The sequence below is a fragment of the Miniopterus natalensis genome, chromosome 8 (genome assembly GCF_054644295.1).
Source record: "Miniopterus natalensis isolate mMinNat1 chromosome 8, mMinNat1.hap1, whole genome shotgun sequence".
Taxonomy (NCBI): Eukaryota; Metazoa; Chordata; class Mammalia; order Chiroptera; family Miniopteridae; genus Miniopterus; species Miniopterus natalensis.
The window spans coordinates 75,812,926-75,832,427 of record NC_142088.1 but is presented as its reverse complement, the minus strand read 5'-3'; the positions used below and the strand labels follow the sequence as shown (position 1 = coordinate 75,832,427).

At 37.6% G+C, this 19,502-nt stretch overlaps 1 protein-coding gene across 5 annotated transcripts in view; it reads right to left on the bottom strand.

Moving 5' to 3' along the window:
* EPB41L5 (erythrocyte membrane protein band 4.1 like 5) overlaps window positions 1-19,502 on the bottom strand; it is a 112,837-nt gene that overhangs the window by 12,870 nt on the left and 80,465 nt on the right. For all 5 annotated transcript variants that reach the window (XM_087819910.1, XM_087819908.1, XM_087819909.1 and 2 more), the window contains 3 exons: window positions 10,452-10,615; window positions 7,205-7,302; window positions 1,314-1,442 (listed from right to left, as the gene is read on the bottom strand). In XM_087819910.1, the coding sequence (XP_087676036.1) occupies window positions 1,314-1,442; window positions 7,205-7,302; window positions 10,452-10,615 (391 nt within the window). The remainder of the gene's footprint in view (window positions 1-1,313; window positions 1,443-7,204; window positions 7,303-10,451; window positions 10,616-19,502) is intronic.

The window sequence follows — 19,502 nt, the reverse complement described above, 5'->3', positions numbered from 1 at the left end:
GTTGGAAAGTGCTCCCTCCTCTTCTATTCTTTGAAAGAGTTTGTGTAGAACTGTTATTATTTCTTCCTTAAAGGTTCAGTAGATTATAACAATGAGGTCATCTGGTCCTGGATTTTTCTTCATGGTAAGGTTTTTAACTATAAAATAAAACCTCTTTAATTAAGGGTTATTCAAGTTATTTCTCTTTTCTTCAATTAAAGAAATATCCAAAAGTATAACTGAAATGTAAGGTAATGACAACTACCACCACCACCGCAGCTACATGTAGTTCCAACACTGGGGACTGGCACTTATTAAACGCTCATTACATGTCAGGCACTGTAATTTACACCGTGTCTTTTACATTTATTATCATTTCATCCTCATAACCCACTTTAAGGTACACACTACCACTATTTTTTCCCCCAAATATAATTAAACTGAGGTTCAAAGAAATTAACTCACTTGCTAAGTCACAAAGCTAGTAGGCAGTAGATTAGAAATAGGATTCAAACTCCAGTGGTCTGATCCCACGGCCTGTATTGCCATATTTTATATTTACTTTTATATGTAAATATTATGTTTTATATCTTTACTGAGAAAAGAGGACAGGTATAAAGCACAAACAACATGCTCTCAGTTCTTTCCAAGGCTGTGCCTGGCAGGATGGGTAAAGTGTGTCTTCTCAACAGCAGGATGCTTTGTGCTCCTGGTCGCCAAGGTGACTTGAGAGAGGCGTCTGTCCTGGTTTACTACAGAGGGCACGTCTGACAGTGAGGGAGAGCCAAGGAAACACTGACCCGGGGAGCACGGAGGCCGAAACTTTCACGGGGCTGGGCCCAACCCACTGTATCCCTCACGATGTCACAGTGGACTCGTTCATTCTTGTTGCTTAAAACATCATAATTTTGTCACACTGGGGGTACGCGGGTGGTGAGAAATAGCAGATTGATTAAAAACCCTAACATCATAGATTTAATATTGACAGGAACCAAAGTCTCTAGATTTCTGGCTAGAAAAGTGACAAAGATTAGGGACTCACTTCTATAGGATTTTTACCTTTTTAAAAAACTTTCTAAACCCTAGAGCATCTCTACGCTTGCTTTGTATCCCGTGACTGTCCCTATTACTGTGGCTTGTATTTAGAGCTGGGAAAGCATTCTGCCATCTCGAGCATGTTTCTTGGTACTGCTCTCCATCTCTAAGCACTAGCGGGCTCACTCTTGCTTAACGTGCATGTATTTTACTCTGTGCTTTATCTGTTCCCCAGAGTCCCTGGCCTCTAAGGTCCACGTTCCGTTCACTGCCCGGACTCTGTGTTAAAGGCCGCTTACCTTATGCACTGCTTCCACTTGAGCCTTCAGGATGTTACTCTTCAAGTCGGGAGGGACCCTCCTCGCATTCAACCCTGGGCTCTCAATGGCATTATTAAGACATTTCTCAGTCAACTTCACCACTTCCTCCTAGATATTAAAAATATACTATAAGCAACTCTGACAGTTACATGGAAATGGAAAAGGGACTGATGAAAGTTCATATTTAGACAACCAGGAAATCATGCGTCTTAAACAGTCATGGCCTATTCCGGGAATAGTCAGCTCCTAGATGCAACTTCAAACTAAGGCTCAATAATCACAGGCACGATATGAAGACGGGAGCCTCCAGCAATCGTCTAGCCGATTTCCCGTCTGTAAGCCACTGAATAACCGACCGTATCACCTGGGACAAAGGCCGAGTCGGCCACACGCGAGAAATGATGTGTGCCACCTGCCACACAGGCATCCCCCGCTCCAGGCCCTCGGCGCCACGCCTTACACGCACAATTCTTTTCCTACACACACGCCTAAGAGGTTTAATTTATAAACTAGGCACAGGAAGGGGTTAAAAACAGTAACTCATAATGACGTAGAACAATTATAACAATATACAATAAGAGTAACGTGAACGTGGTTTCTGCCTCAAAATATCTTACTGCACTGTGCTCACCTTTTCACGTAAAGGAAGCACTTTAAGGCTTCTCTTTGTTATGTTTGAATTGTCAGCATCATTACTCTTGCACTTTGGGGCCATTATTAAATAAATAAGGATGTTCTTTGAACACAAGCACCAGGAGACCGTGACAGTAGATCTGATAACCAAAGTGACTAATGGTCAGGTAGGGTCCACAGCGCGGGCCCACTGGACAAAGGCATGATTCACGTCCTGGGTGGGACAGCGTGAGTTCACCACAGTACTCAGAATGGCATGCAATTTAAAACTTATAAACTTTTTATTTCTGGAATTTTCCATTTAATATTTTTGGCCTGCAGTTGATCACAAGTAACTGGAACCACGGGAAGTGAAACTACAGATATGGGAGGACTACTGTAATGAATTTCAACTGGATTTTCAGTTAGGCTAATCCCTGCAATTCCGGAGCTGTCACCAGGTAGATGATTATGTTTTGGATTATGTTATATAGCCACAAACAGGTCACTCTCAGCCAGACTTATGAAAATGCTAGTCCAGTCAATAAAGATATAATTAAAACAATATAAATTAACTATTATGAAAAGAAGTGGGATGAAGCAAATTAAGAAACAAGTTTATAAAGAACTTAATAAACTGATGAACAGAGTAGATTCAATGACATGGAAGCATAGATGAGACTGATGAATGTCAGAGGGAGGGAGGAGGGCGGGTGGGTGGAGGGGGAGAGAGTAACCAAAGAATTTATATGCATCTATGCACAACCCAAGGACACCGACAATGGTGGGGAGAGGGACTGGGGAGGGGGACGGGACGGGGTGGAATGGGTCATTGGGGAGAAAAAGGGACATCTGTAATATTTTAAACAAAAATAAACAAAAAATAGAAAATAAAACAGTAAAAAAAAAAAGTTTAAATTATCTACACTACAGCTGATATTTTACTTAACTTGAATGGCAATCAATAAAACAATTATTATTACTATAGTTGCTATTTAACACTGGTCTAAATAACAAACTGGAACTATTTTTTTAGGCTCAGACACAGCTTTTGATCTGCAGAGCTGCCCCGTATGGGGTTATACACGGCACCACTATTTCGGGTCTTAAAAGATTTAACTGACGTGCTTATTTGATTTGGTGTTTGCCAGCACGGTCTCCACACGCGTGCCTCTGGTGGGACCCCAAATCTGAATGTGTAACAGGCGCCCCCCGTGACCCGGTGCACGGGAGCCGGCGGCACTCGCGCCTGCGGCGTCCCGGTCGCCAGAGCGGCCCCTGTCCATGGAAAGGCGCCTTCGCCCTTTTCCCATCGGCCAGGCCACGCCGCACGACCCAGCAACCCCCTTCCCAGACGCGTCGAGGGGACAAAGCCACTGTCTCGGAGACACTCCGTGCTCACTGCCCACTGCACAGCAGCCAAGCCACGGCTACTAGAGAAAGCGTGTGGGACTGGGTGCACGCGTGGAATATCACTCAGCCTTGAAGAAGGGAATCCTGCCATCTGCAACGACAGGGATGACGCTGGAAGGCCTTACGCTGAGCGACGTCAGTCCGAGGTAGGGAGCGACAAACACTGCATGATATTACTTATCCGTAAAGTCTAAACAAATCCGACTTGTAGAAACAAAGTAGAATGGCTGCTGCCAGGAACTGAGGGTGGGGTGTAGGGAGAGGTTGGTAAAGGGCACAAGCTTTCGGTTATAACATGGATAAGTTCTGGGGTCTAATGTACAGTGACTCTAGTTCATTATATTGCTCTGTGCACTCGAAATTTGCTAAGAGAGTAAATGTTAAGCATTATCACCAAAAAACAAAACAAAATGGTAACTCTGTGGGGTGACGGATGTGTTAACTGTAGGAATCATTTCCCAGTGCATACATATAGCAAATCACCACGCTGTGCGCTTTAAATATATTATAATTTTACTTGTCAATTTTATCTCAATAAAGCTGGATCACATCATCTCACTCGTATGTGGAATCTAAAGAACAAAATAAACTCATGAACAAAATAGATTCCGAGACATAGAAGCATGAAACAGACTGATGACTCTCAGAGGGAAGGGGGGGCGGGAGAGTGCGTGGGGAGGGATTAACCTAAGAACTTATATGTTTATATGCATAACCCATGGGCAGACAATAGTGTGGAGGTGGGGTACAGGGGGTCAATGGGGAAAAAAGAGGACATCTGTAATACTTTCATCAATAAAGATACAATTTTTTTAAAAGAAGGGTTGATGTCCACAATATAACAAAAACAACGAAGTGCTAGAAAGATCAGAGGTGGTGGTAAAAATAGTGCATTGCAGAAAAAAATGGTGTCTTCAGGTAAAAAGGAGGTCTGAATAATATGCACATTCAGCCAAAACGTTGAAAATGCATGGGGCTGTGTTTGCCATGGACTGGGGACTCCAAAGGGGCACAATGGAAATATCTGGAAGGGAGGGAACAACTCAGCTCAGGTGGGAGGAAGTGGCATAGAGCGATGTGCGAATTGTGACACAAAGGGAGATGGATGTGCAAAGAGACTTACAGTTTGGGACATGAACAAGGAGCGGAACCAGATGAAATTGTAGAAAATAATTAGTATGACCAAACGATTGGAATGAAGAAATAGTAAAAAACGACTATTCCGAGCCTTTGATTCCTGGCATGGGTTGAAATATACTGTCTTTTTAAGTACGCTTCTTACATTTAATTCTTATGGGGTTTTGTTTTAAATTCCTGACTCATTTTATCTCAGTACAATTACTGTTCTTTGACACAGTCTTCTTGAATTTTTAAATGATGTCTTCTGCACTAATTGTGTTGTCTGAAATCAAACTGGTTGAAAATGAGCATTTCCAACTATCAGTATATACTGTAAAAGCTCTTGTGAACCACAAGGGAGTTTACAAATATTTTCTGGTTTTGAAAACCAATCTGTATATTTTCAAATTATTTGCTTTTATATCTTAAATCATTTTAGCTTGCAACAGCTACTTTATAGCTATGTTGTTAATTTATTAAATTGTATACTTACATTATATCTCAAATGCTTTGATAAAACTACTTTGAAAAGAAACCATAAATAAACTGAAAAAAGCATGTGTTTTATGAGGGGAAAAAAATAAAGCTAGAAAAAAATCATAGTTCAAATGCTTTGACATTTTCTTTTCAGATACAATTATGCTGCAGACTTGTTAATCACATTATAGGGTTCTCAGAGCAACCTGCCTCTGAAACAGGCAGATATTTCTTTCCCTGCCTATGTTAAAAACAAAAACAGTAACTCAACAAACATATCACAGGTAAAAGTATAAATTGTTTCCATCTTTCTGGGACGCAATTTTGCGAAGTACCAATGGCTTTAAAATTCTGCCTGTACTTTGACCTACCACTTCTAATTCCCAGGGGAAAAAATCAAAGATAGCAGGCATTTATTTATAAGACTGTTTGCCACCACGCTGATCAGGACAGTGCAAATTAGCACCAATCTAAATGTCTGATAGGGGACTGAGTAAACACACTGATGACTCATGCATGCCATTTAATTATTGCCTGTAATGTCACTGAAATAAAGGAAGGTGTTTATAACTGATTAGTTTTAAAAAGCAATGCTAATGCATTTTAATTTTTAAAAAGTATATCACATTTAAATGTTTAAAAGTATATATCTTAAAAATGTTAACTGCACTTATCTCTTAGTAGTGGGATAATGGAGGATTTATAATTTTCTGCTTTTCAAAATTTGCTTTAATTTTCTACAATTATCGTGTATGTGTACAAGAGAAAAAAAATTACTGAAATAATAGCTTTAAAATATTTTCATTTTATTTTCTTATAGCTCATAACTCCAATGGTCCCCAGTTACTAGGCTGCTGATATATCTGTCTCGGATGGCCAAAATTTGGCAAACAGAAGGCCAAAAGATTTAAAAGGACACCCTGATTCCTAAATACCCCCAATCAGACCTAATGTGAAATGGCTGTGGATACTCAAACTCTGCCACAGAGCAGTCCTGGGCTGTCAGAATGAGCTTAGTGGGGAGCTGATGCCGGGTTAAGGGCAATCCAAAGTGCACTAAGTTCTCAACCAGTGTGAAACAGTCACTCCTCTTTCCCCTCCCCAAGAGTCACCAGGCTTCATTCTTTTTTAGTTTCATTCCAATCCTCCATTAAATCTGTGTCAAACTGTTAACCATCTTAAGCTTTTGTCTAAAACTTTCAATTAAGCCTTCTGTCTCTGACCCTGCATTCCCCTACTTTACAAAGATAGTAAAAAACAAAACAAAACTGACAATGTGAAAGCAAACAGATCAATATAATTAAAAATATTGAGGCGGTCAAGAAAATAAAAGCCTTCCTAAAATTTCATCAGCTTCTAAAAGACATTTCCAAGAGAAAAAAAACATTAAAAAAAAAAAAAGAGTTGGATTCAAAAGGACAGCTTTAACAATGACTAGGTAAGAAAGAAAAAAATCACTCTCTACTTCATACTGGCCTCTGAAAAAATTCCAGTTAGCTATCCAAGCATGAAAGAGCACTGTAGATCAGCTGTTCCCCTTTCCTCTTTAAAACCAAACTAAAACAAGATTCAGTCAACAGATCTTTGCTATCTGCTGTCTAAATAGAAGGTTGTCTCCAAATCATTAGCTAAAATTCACTCTTCCATTTAGTGGGGACATCTGGTACCTAATACAATTAATTACTTTTATCTCATTCAATTTATTTTAGATGTTTTGTGTAGAAATAAGAAATAATTTTTGCAATTAAGTTTAATTGGTATGCATCCCCCACCTGATGCCTAAAAAACTCCAAGAAGACAGGGTGGTGAAAAGTATAAAAGATGAAGTTGAAGCACCTGAAGTTCTATTCTCTTCTTTGTTTATACTACAGAGCAGCTCCTTTTAAAACAAACCCTTCTATAATTTCAAAAGGCAGTCACCAAGTTCTTCAACTAAATCAATACCCATTGATCAAAATTAAGATGGGGAAAAAGGGCTGAACTGAAATAAAACGTTTAACATCTATATCACTTTTGACTGTGTGTCTAAAAAAAATGAGAAAATGACCTTACAGTTCTTAATGTTGCTGCCCAAGTTTCTTCTTTCCCTCCTAAACATCTAAAAAGTTTCTCCTTTTAAAATGAGAAAACAGGTTTATAAGAGTTCAGCTCAGATTTCCCAGCAAAAGAAAAGTATTAGCTTTGGAAAGAAAGGGTTTCTGGGGGGTCTGGAGGTGTGCGACAGGTATACAAAGGAGAAATCTGAATACCTGGTTGTTGATGTTAACATTAATGTTGGGACGAGGGGACGGCAATGAACTGTTTTCCATCTCAAGGTGTTTCAGCTTCTCCGACACATCTTTTAATGCTGGAAAAAAACACAAAGGCAAAATAGCCCCTTAGTCTGCCATGCTGTCATAGTTGTGTGAGGGTTACCACCAGTTAAAGGTAAGAATCCAGATGGCCACAGAATAAATACATTTTCTTTCTGTAACCAGGTAACTCTCCATTCATGTGATTAATAGAAACATTGGCCTGTACCTACACCACTCCTAACAGCCACTGGATATGGAATCCCAGTAGCACGTGCTGTAAGGAGGCTTACTAGTCAAAAGAAAAGGCAGAGCGCACCTGTGGCACGATCCTTTCTTCCATAACCACAGCCCAAGCTCCTCCTGCCAAACCTCAGTACTTTGCCAATTTCTTTCCTTGGCCCTAAATATACACAGCCTAAAACTTAACTTTGTGGAGCAAAATGATAAAGGACGTACATTCATTCATTCACTGATTCAATATGTTATATACTGGTAACATCAGGTGTGATGCAGGACAAGCAATTGATCTCCACTGTGTTGCATCTTAGCTGTAAAATACATTACAAATAAAGTCCTCTCACCACTGAAAAGATAATACATTAAACACAATTCAGCTTTAAATAAACTCTACTTACATTAACCACTCTAATAATCTTATACAAGGACTAATTGGTATGAGTTGGAATTTTTACATGGTCGCTTGACATAAAAAGCCGTTGAATGCCTAACTTCTATGCGGTCAGGCAGAAGAAGAGGGGAGAAAAAGCATGAAATCACTTCCTCCTGGTCAGAGGGACCATCTGAAAGTGCCCAGCAATGAACTCAGGGGCTCTCCCCCTTGGCTGAACATTAGAATCAGAAGTAGAGTTTTTAAGTAATACTGCTTCCCGGAGCTGACCTCAGAACAGTATCAGAATTTCTGGAGGTAGTTTTTTGGCACAGGTAGTTTTGAAAACTCTCCAGGTGATGAGAATCACTAATTCAACACTGATCTCAAAATCGTCCATACTCATTTGCTTACCTGCCATCTCCTGGTTTTCTTATGCTTCAAGTTATTTGATACTCAATTTTAGCAGGATGATGTTGAGCCCACAAACGCTTTAGCTTATGCTGATAAATTAACACTGTTGGGTTTTGGGGTTGTTTTTTCTTGTTGTTGTTGAAATAAAGATTCTTTTGCTACATCTGTTTGGCTGAGGAACATCCTGAGATTGTAGGATAAGCTATTCTTTTAAAAGTTACTGCTCAGCTATGTGAATCAGAATTTTCACTTTACAACCAAAAGAAAATAAAGAATAAATTGGATACCAAGATTCTAAGTTCTTAATTTTTAACAAAACACTCAATTTTCATTGACTCTGAGCAAATGATATAAATCTGAACTAATTCTTATTAATGAAACCCTCACCTATGCAAGAATTTCTTCTTTCACAACTTCAACAGCATTTAAGCTCCGCTTGAATATCTTCGGTCATGAGGAGCTCACTTATTGTTAGGTATCTATTTCTGACATATGGCAGAAACATTTAAAAAATTCTTTCCTATACTGATTGCAAATCTGCTTCCCTATACTTTCAAATTGCTGGTCCAAGATTCGCCAATAAACTGTCATAAAATAAATTCTTTGCTATATCAGGCTTTCAAATATTTGAAGTTATTATATCTCATATGATCTTTTCTTTTCTAGGCATCTCTAGTTCATTCTACCATGTTCACCAAAACCAATAAAATTTCCTAGAAAGTATGTACAGAATAAACATTTGCTAATACAATACAATACTGCAGCACTGAAAGAAAACTTTTTCAATTCATATAATGTACATAAAATGAAATGTAAATAAAATCAATACTGCCATCTCCATAATGGAGACTCTTTTCATTTTAACCCTGGAAACACTCCATACTAAGCTAGTCCTGCTTCTGTTTGAATCTAAATTCTGATGGCCTTAGTTTCTTGTCTCACATTTTTCTAGTGACAGTGATCATTGCTAACAGAAGGTAGAGTCCAGGACAGGGCTGTAAAAACTGAAAACTAACCAAAAGAAATGATGGCAAAGAAACAACAAGATAAACAGTAATGGAGATTAAGTAATGGAGATCAGTTAAGAAGATGAGGCTGAGAGTCCAGGGAGACCAAGGCAGATAGAGTTCACAGGGCAGAGTACCAGACAGGAGAAAGGGGCACTTTTCTTAATCCAAGAACTAACTATTACCTTTAAAATAAAATTGGAACATTATTCTGAAACTACCAACATAATAAATCAAAGTTAATTTTTATTTCCCTGACCTCAGATTCATAAGCACGATTCAAACATGGTAGATGTCAACAAGAACATAAAACCTTGAATATATCAGAATATTTGTCTAACTATGTATCTGTGGTGGTTACTCAGAGAACAAAAGAACAAACTTTTAATGTCACTCACCAGTAGTACTTCTGCATGTTCTATTAACCAGAAGCACCGTGTAACTTTTCATTAACACTTCCTATCTCTAAATGACTAAGTATTACTGCTGTATTCTATATTCTTGAGAGACAACAGCACACTCAAAGGCAATTTACCTATGTGATATTTACAGATGGTGTCTAATTTCAGTGATAGAAATCAAAACTGACTAGAGCCACATAAACAAGAGCTGCTTTTAAATGAACATATATTACACTGAGATTCAATAAGGAGCTTTTGTTTAAAGAAAATTTATACTTTAATATCAAACCAAATTCACAGATATATAGAAATTTTCAATATGGAATTTACTGTTTCCTTTTAACCTTTTAAAAAGTTCCTGAATTATTTATTTCTGTGGGTCTGTGCAATAACACTCCTCTTGAAAACAAAACACTTTCTAGGAACTAATGGAATGTCCAAACATATTTTCAATCCTATGCCCTAAAAATCTTTAAAAAAACTTTTGCTCTTAATTTTCACTCAAGAAACAAAGTGAAAAAACAAGTCTGAAAACTCATAAATACTTAAGGACTTATAAATGATACAAATGTTTAATGGTCTCAATTATGCAATTTTAAATATTTCAATGGGCCCTTAAGCCAAAAGAGGCAAGAAGGCATAACTCTTCTACATTAAATTTTAAAATTCAACTATTACATAAAATATCCTTGAAGGAACTAACTTAAATAGCTCGTTTCAAAGGGAGGTAAAATAAAAAGGTGCCACTGATGTTATACAGAACATTTACTTACTCCTGCCTTCAACTTCGGATTCCTCTAATCCAGTCTGCCTGGGGGCTATGTTAATTTCACCTGGTGATTTAGATGTTTCCACAGTGTCAGGAGCCCCAATGACATCATCAATGGTTGTTTCCAATAAGGTTGGACTATCTAGCAAACCAATATTCAGAGGCAAGCTGTAAAGGTAATAGAAAACTTATTTAGACCAAGAAACTTATCATGAGAAGAATTTAAAATACTAACAAAAATCTTTATTGGAAAAAAATTCACACAAGAGTTCATATTCCAATTAATTTATTCATCTGTAAAAACATTTGGGGTGGACTTTTCTTCCAGCCAAGATGGAATAAATGGTACTGGATTTAACTTTCTATTTGAGATAACCTAAAGGGGTGAGGAGGGCTGTTTTCAAGGCATCAGACATCAGAAAACAAAGGGCAATCAATTATGAAATTTGGGAAACAAAGGAGGTGAACCCTACAATTGCCTTGAAAGAATTTCCATGCCATGGCTGATAGAGGGTGAAATGAGGCACAGCACAAAGGACTCTCTTAGTCTCTCCTCAATTAAGAAGATGAGGCTGAGAGTTCAGGGAGACCAAGGCAGCTAGAGTTCACGGGATAGAGTACTAGACAGGAGAGAGAAGCACTTCAAGGAGGGAATCCTGGAGATCTGCAGAAGGTCCTCCCCTCAAGTATTCAGCAGAGTACTGATCAAAATATGTGTGTGAAACTCTCTGAGGCTAGGGGAAGAACCATCCAACCATCCAGAAGGATTTCCTCCCTCCCTTTGGTTCGGGAAAGTACTAGGGGCACTCACCCTGGGCCACAGAGCCTGTTTCCATACACTTTAAAAACACAAAATTCAAAAGGCATTGAGTATTCAGGAAGGTCTTGCCTCTGTGGTGGAAAATAATGAACTCAAACTGAGCATGGCAACAGGCTTACCTAGCACATCATAAAAGAAAGACCTGAAAGGATTAAACTGTTTCCAAGTATCTTAACTGTATCCCAAAACAAAGTTCAAAATTTAGAGGAATATAAAGTTGTCTAGCATGAGGCAGGAAAGTTAAATTTGTTACGTGAAGAACTTGGTAGAATGTCAGACATCCATTCAAAGATTACCAGGGATGCAAAGGCATCCTATACTAAAGAGAATAATCATCCAATAGAAACTGATGTTAGAATTAGCAGAGAAATACATTAAACAGTTATTATAACTGTATTCCACATGATCAAAAAAGTTGAGCAGAGACATGGAAGATATAAAAAAGATCCAAATCAAACTTCTAGAGATGAAAACTACAATATCTGAGATGTAAAATATATTAGATGGGATTGATTGCAGATTAGAAGTTAGATAAGATACTAAAGACACAGCAACAGAAACTATCCAAAATAAAACACACAGAGAAAAAAAATCCTCCAAAATGAGAATACCATTTAGCTGTGGGACAACTTCAAGCAACCTACTGTATGGATAACTGGAGTTCCAAAGAGGGGGTGGGACAGAACAAAGTTTGAAGAAATAACTGCTGAAGTTTTTCCAAATTTAAGGAAAACTATAAGCCCCTAGACCCAAGAATCTCAACAAACCCTAAATACAAGAACATGAAGAAAACTACACCAAAGCATATCATAATCAAACTGCTTAAAACTAATGATAAAATCTTAAAAGCAGCCCAAAATATGATATGTTCAAATAAATAACAGCTGATTTCTCATTGGAAACAATGCAAAGTATAGGACAGTGGAAGAACATCTTAAAAGCACTGAAGGCGCCTTAGCTGGTTTGGCTCAGTGGTTAGAGTGTTGGTCCACGTACTGAAGGGTCTCAGTTTCCATTCTAGTCAAGGGCACATACCTTGTTTGCAGGCTCGCTCCCCAGCCCCAGTCAGGGCGAGTGTGGGAGGCAACCAATCAATCACTCTCTCTCTCTCAAAGTAATGAAAAAAATATTCTCAGGTGAGGATTTTTAAAAAAAGCACTAAAAGAAAAACACACACCTATCAACCAAAATTTTGTAGCCAGCAAAAAATAAAGTTTTAAGAAGAAAAAAAAAACCCTAGGTACATACCAAGAAAAAAAAAAAATACACCTGCACAAAAATGTGTACATAAATGTTCATAACAGCATTATTCATAATAGCCAAAAGTGAAAACAGCACAAAAACCAATCAATTGAGGAATGGATAAATAAAATGCGGTATGCCATAGAGTGAAATACTAATCAACAATAAATAGAGAGGAATACTGACATATGCTATGACATAGATGACCCTTGAAAACATGTTATGGGAAGAAATCTAGATGCAAAATACCATATATTGTATGAGTACATTTATATGAAATGTTCAGACATGGCAAACCCATAAAGACAGAGAGTAGATTTGTGGTTGCCAAGGGCTGGGGAGGGGTCAGGGAGGAATGCAGATTAACTGCTGTAGTATAAGGTCTAAAATTAAGATTCAATATTAAGTGCTACTTGATATCCTTGAGCCTCACAGGGCCCCAAAGGCCTAACCACGAGTTTCCTTGGTCTCACCAGATATGCTCTCCCCCAATTCAATGGAAAATGTTCCCCATCTAGCTAGTTCTGCTAGCAACTGTACCACCTGCATTCTACCAGGTTCTTAACCTAACAAATTTCACTTCCCTGCCAGCCTGTAATATTATTCAAACAGGCTAGTCACATCCTTTGGTGGGAACCAGCGGTTAACTCATCCTCATGTTATTATAAAGCCTGTCTCTCACACCCCATTTGTTCACTTTGCTCCCTTAAGCAATACTCCTGGCCCTGTATGTTATGAGGTTTCCTCCTACCTTAAGCTATAAATATATGTGACCAATAAATTGCTGTCTATCTCTTCAGTCCAATGTTGGGTGTCATGTGTTCAACCATCTTATAGTATTTAGGGTGGAGGATCTCTCCCCACCAAAAGGGTAAATAGGGGGTAATCAGAACAACTGCTAATGGGTCTCCTTTAGGGGGAAACAAAAATATTCCAAAATAAAATTGTGATAAAGGCTGCGCAATCCTATGAATGTACTGTCCACATTAAATGGGTGAATGATATGGTATGTGAATTATATCTTCAAGCAGTGAAAACAAAAGACAAAATAAAAATGTCATTTATACAAAATAATTCATAACCAAAAGACATGCACTAAAAAAATTGTTAAAAGACCTATAGGCAGAAGTAACATGAACAATGTATTATGGGGTTAAAACATATATAAAAGTAAAATTTCTGACAAGTGACAGTAAAGAAGGTGAGAGAGGAGAAATGGAAGTACACTACTATAGGTTCTCATACTATACATGAAATGGTATAATATCCCTTGAAAGTAGACTGTGATAAGATAAAGCTGTATATGCTAAAGCAACCATTAGAATAAAGTAAACAATGAATTATATCTAAGAAGTGAAGAAAGGACACATATAGAATTTTTTAGAACACCTGATTAATGAAAAAGAAGAGAGAAAGCAAGGAAGACAGGAACAAGAAAGATTTGGGACAAACAGAAAACAAATAGCAAAATGATAGACTCAGACTTAATTATATCAATAATCACAGTAAATGGAAATGGTCTAAACATACCAATTTATAAATACAAAGGAGGTCAGTTAAAATTTAAAATGAAGAACATTTCACCCCAGAGCAGCAGAATACACATTCTTCTCAAGTGCACATGGAACATTCTCAAAAACAGACCACATGTTAGGGCACAAGGCAAGTCTCTACAAATATAAGAAGATTGAAATCATATCAAGCATCTTCTCGGATCACAATGCCATGAAGCTAGAAATCAACCACTATAAAAAAACTCAAAAATATTCAAGCACACGGAGGCTAAATAGCATGTTACTAAACAATGAATGGGTTACCAAGGAGATCAAGGAAGAAATCAAACACTTCATGGAAAGCAACGAAAATGAACAGACAACCCAAAACCTATGGGACACGGCGAAAGCAGTCCTGAGAGGAAAATTCATAGCATTACAGGCACATCTCAAGAAACAAGAAAAAGATCTAATGAACCATCTAACACAACAACTAAAAGAACTAGAACGAGAACAGCAAGAAAAGCCCCAAGGAAGCAGAAGGAAGGAAATAATAAAAATCAGAGCAGAAATTAATGACATAGAGACTAAAGAAACAATACAAAAAATCAATGAAACCAAGAGCTGGTTCTTTGAAAAGGTAAATAAGATTGATGCACCTTTAGCCAGACTCACTAAGAAACAAAGAGAGAGGACCCAAATAAATAAAATCAGAAATGAAAGAGGCGATATAACAACTGACCCAACAGAAATACAAAACATTGTAAGAAAATATTATGAGCAACTATATGCCAAAAAATTGGACAACATGGGGGAAATGCACAAATTCCTAGAAGCATACAACCTTCCAAAGCTGAATCAAGAAGAGGCAGAAAACCTGAATAGGCCAATAACAACTAATGAAATCAAAGCAGTAATCAAAAAACTCCCAGCAAACAAAAGTCCTGGACCAGATGGATTTACAGGCGAGTTCTACCAAACATTCAAAGAAGAATTAACACCTATTCTATTCAAACTATTCCAGAAAATTCAAGAGGAGGGAAAACTCCCAAACTCTTTTTATGAGGCCAGCATCATCCTAATCCCAAAACCAGATAAAGATACTACAAAGAAAGAAAATTACAGGGCAATATCCCTGATGAACATAGATACTAAAATCCTCACAAAGATACTAGCAAACCGGATCCAGCAATACATTAAAAAGATCATACATCATGACCAAGTGGGATTTATTCCAGGGATGCAAGGCTGGTACAACATCCGCAAATCAATAAATGTGATACATCACATAAACAAAATGAAGGACAAAAATCATATGATCATATCAATAGACGCGGAAAAAGCATTCAACAAAATCCAGCACCCATTTCTGATAAAAACTCTCAGCAAAGTGGGAATAGAGGGATCATACCTCAACATAATAAAGGCCATATACGACAGACCTACAGCCAACATCATACTCAATGGGCAAAAACTAAAACCACTTCCATTAAAAACCAGAACAAGACAGGGATGTCCACTTTCACCCTCTTATTCAACATAGTACTGGAAGTCCTCGCCATAGCCATCAGACAGGAAGAAAACATAAAGGGTATCCAAATTGGAAAACAGCAAGTAAAGCTATCATTATTTGCAGATGACATGATATTGTACATAGAAAACCCTAGAGACTCCATCAAAGTACTACTAGATTTGATAAACGAATTTGGCAAGGTAGCTGGATACAAAATCAGCATCCGGAAATCAGTGGCATTCTTATACACCAATAATGAACTTTCAGAGAGAGAAACTAAAAAAGCAATACCATTTACCATCGCAACTAAAAAAATAAGATACGTAGGAATAAACTTAACCAAGGATGTAAAAGACCTGTACTCAGAAAACTACGTGACACTGAAAAAAGAAATAGAGGAAGATTTAAACAAGTGGAAGAAGATACCATGCTCATGGATTGGAAGAATTAATATCATTAAAATGTCTATACTACCCAAAGCAATTTATAAATTTAATGCAATTCCTATGAAAATACCAACAGCATATTTCACAGGCCTAGAAAAAGCATTTCGAAAATTTATATGGAACCAAAAAAGACCCCGAAGAGCTGCAGCCATCTTGAGAAAAAAGAACAGAGTGGGAGGGATCACATTACCAGAGTTCAAACTGTATTACAAAGCCACTGTAATCAAAACGGCCTGGTATTGGTACAACAACAGGCATATAGATCAATGGAACAGAACAGAGACCCCAGAAATAGACCCACGCCACTATGGTCAGTTAATATTTGACAAAGGAGGCAAGAGCATCCAATGGAGTAAAGACAGTCTCTTTAATAAGTGGTGCTGGGAAAATTGGACAGATACATGCAAAAGAATGAAACTAGACTACCAACTTTCTCCATACACAAAAATAAACTCAAAATGGATAAAAGACTTAAATGTAAGGCACGAAACCATAAAAATCCTGGAAGAAAACATAGGCAGTAAAGTCACAGACATCCCACGTAGTGGACTTTTCACTGATACATCTCCTAGGGCAAGAGAAACAAAGGAAAAAATAAACATATGGGACTACATCAAACTAAAAAGCTTCTGCACAGCAAAAGAAAACAGCCTCAAAATACAAAGGAACCCCACGGTCTGGGAAAACATATTTGCCAAGGATGAATCTGATAAGGGGCTAATTTCCAAAGTGTACAAAGAACTCATAGCACTCAGCAAGAGGAAGACAAACAACCCAATTAAGAAATGGGCAAAGGACCTGAATAGACACTCCTCCAAAGAGGACATATGGATGCCAAGAGACACATGAGAAAATGCTCAGAGAGATGCAAATTAAAACCACAATGAGGTGTCACTTCACACCTGTCAGAATGGCTGCCATCAACAAATCAACAAACGACATGTGCTGGTGAGGGTGTGGAGAAAGGGGAACCCTAGTACACTGCTGGTGGGAATGCAGACTGGTGCAGCCACTATGGAAAACGGTATGGAGGTTCCTCAAAAACTTAAAAATGGAGCTGCCGTTTGACCCAGTGATTCCGCTCCTAGGAATGTATCCTAAGAATCCTGAAACATTCATCAGAAAGGATATACGCACCCCGATGTTCATAGCAGCACAGTTTACAACAGCTAAGATCTGGAAACAGCCCAAGTGCCCATCAGTAGATGAGTGGATGAAAAAGCTGTGGGACATTTACACCATGGAATACTACGCAGCTGTAAAGAAGCAGCAGCTCGTACCCTTTGGGACAGCATGGAGGGGCCTGGAGAATATTATGCTAAGTGAAATAAGGCAGGCAGCGAAAGAAAAATATCACATGATCTCGCTTATACGTGGAATCTAAAGAACTTAATAAATTGACGAGCAGAATAGATTCAATGACATGGAAGCATAGTTGAGACTGACCAAATGTCAGAGGGATGGAGGGGGAGAGAGTAACCAAAGAATTTTTATGCATATATACACAACCCAAGGACACGGACAATGGTGGGGAGAGTGACTGGGGAGGGGAAGGAACGGGGGGGGAATGGGTCATTGGGGAGAAAAAGGGACATCTGTAATACTTTAAACAAAAATAAAAATTATTAAAAACAAATTAAAATGAAAAACCATTACATACTGCCTACATGAAACACGATTTAAATATAAAGTAACAGAGATTAGAAATAAAGGATAGAAAAGATATACCATGCTAACACTAGTCAAAAAAAGCTAGCGTGAATATATTGATATCAAAGCAGAGTTCAAAACAAAAAATGGTACTTAAGATGAAGATAATCATTTCATAAGAATAAAGGGGTCACTTAATCAAGAGAAGAAAACAATCTCCAATATTTATGAACTTAAAAGACAGAGCTTTAAAATACATGAAGCCGAAACTGAAAAGAACTGCAAAGAGCAACAGGTAAATCAATAATTATAGTTGATGATTTCAATACTCCTTTCTCAGTAATTAATAGAACAAGCAGGCAGAAAATCACTAAGGATATATTAGGCTTGAACAACACTAACCATCACTTTACCTGACAGTTACAGAACACTACACGAAAAACAGCAAAATACATTTTCTCTTCAAGTGCACTCAGAATAATCACTAACATAGAGCATGTTCTGGGCCATAAAACAAAACTTGATAAATTCAAAAGTACTCAAGTCGTACAATGTATGTATGTTCTTTGACCAGAACAGAATTAAGTTAGAAATCCAAAACAGAAAGAACCTTGGGAAAATCCTCAAATATCTGGAAACTATATTAGGCACTTCTAAATAGACCATGGATCAAAAAAGATATCGAAAGGAAACTAGAAAAGTATTTTTAACTACATGAAAATTAAAGCACAAGATAGCCAAATTTGTAGGAAGCCTCTAATGTAATATTTAGAGGAATATTTAAAGCACTAAACATCTATATTAGAAAAGAAGAAAGTTCTCAAATCAATGACCTAAGCCTATGCCTTGATAAACAAGAAAAAGAGAAAATTAGATGCAAAAAAGAGAAAGATAAGAAATAAAGATCAAAGGGGAAAAACAATAAAGAAAATTAATTAAACCGAGAGCTCCATATAATTGACAACTTCCAACTAGGCTGATAAGGAAAAAAGAGAGAATACGTATTTACCAATAAGAGGAATAAGACCCCACAGATACTAAAATCGTTTAAGGGAATATTATGAACTTTACGCCAACAAATTCAACAGCTTAGATAAGAAAAAATTCCTTCAAGGACAGGAACTACCACCCAGTTTTAGAACATTTTCATCATCCTAAAAGGCTTCCCTATGCTGCCTAAGTCATGCCCCTGCCCTCCATCGCCTCCAGCAACCACAGGTCTGCATTCAGTCTATGCATTTGCCTTTTCTAGTTGTTTCATATTAATGGACTCATACAATATACAGGGTTTTATATCTGGCTTCTTTCATCTAGAAAAATGGTTTCATGTTCATTTATGTGTCCTAGTTTATTTATTTATATTAATTGCTTAATTAGCAGCCCATTGTGTGGATATATCACATTGTTTTTACCCATTCACAGGTTGGTGGAAATTTGGATTGTTTCTATGTTTCTATGTTTTGGCTACTATGAGTAATGTGAACATTCCTGTATGTGTGTGGACATAGGTATCATTTCTTTTGGATAGACTCCTAGGAGAAAAATTGCTTAGTAGTATGGTAAATCTATATTTTCACTTTTAAGACATTGACAGAGTATTTTCTAGAGTGGAAATGCAGGAGGGTTCCAATGTCTTCAGATCCTCTCCAACACTTGTTATTTTCTGTCTTTTTTATTATAGCCATTGTAGTGAGTGAATAATGGTGGTGGTAATGACTGTATACTTCTGTACATTTCTAAAAATCATGGAATTATACACTAACAATAAATTTTATAACATGTAAAAATGTGTCAATAAAGTTGTTTAAAGAAAAATCTTAGAGAGTGGTATCAGCAGCATGGCAGCATGAGAGAACCCCCAAGTTTCTCCCCTTGAAGTTATAAGTCAGAA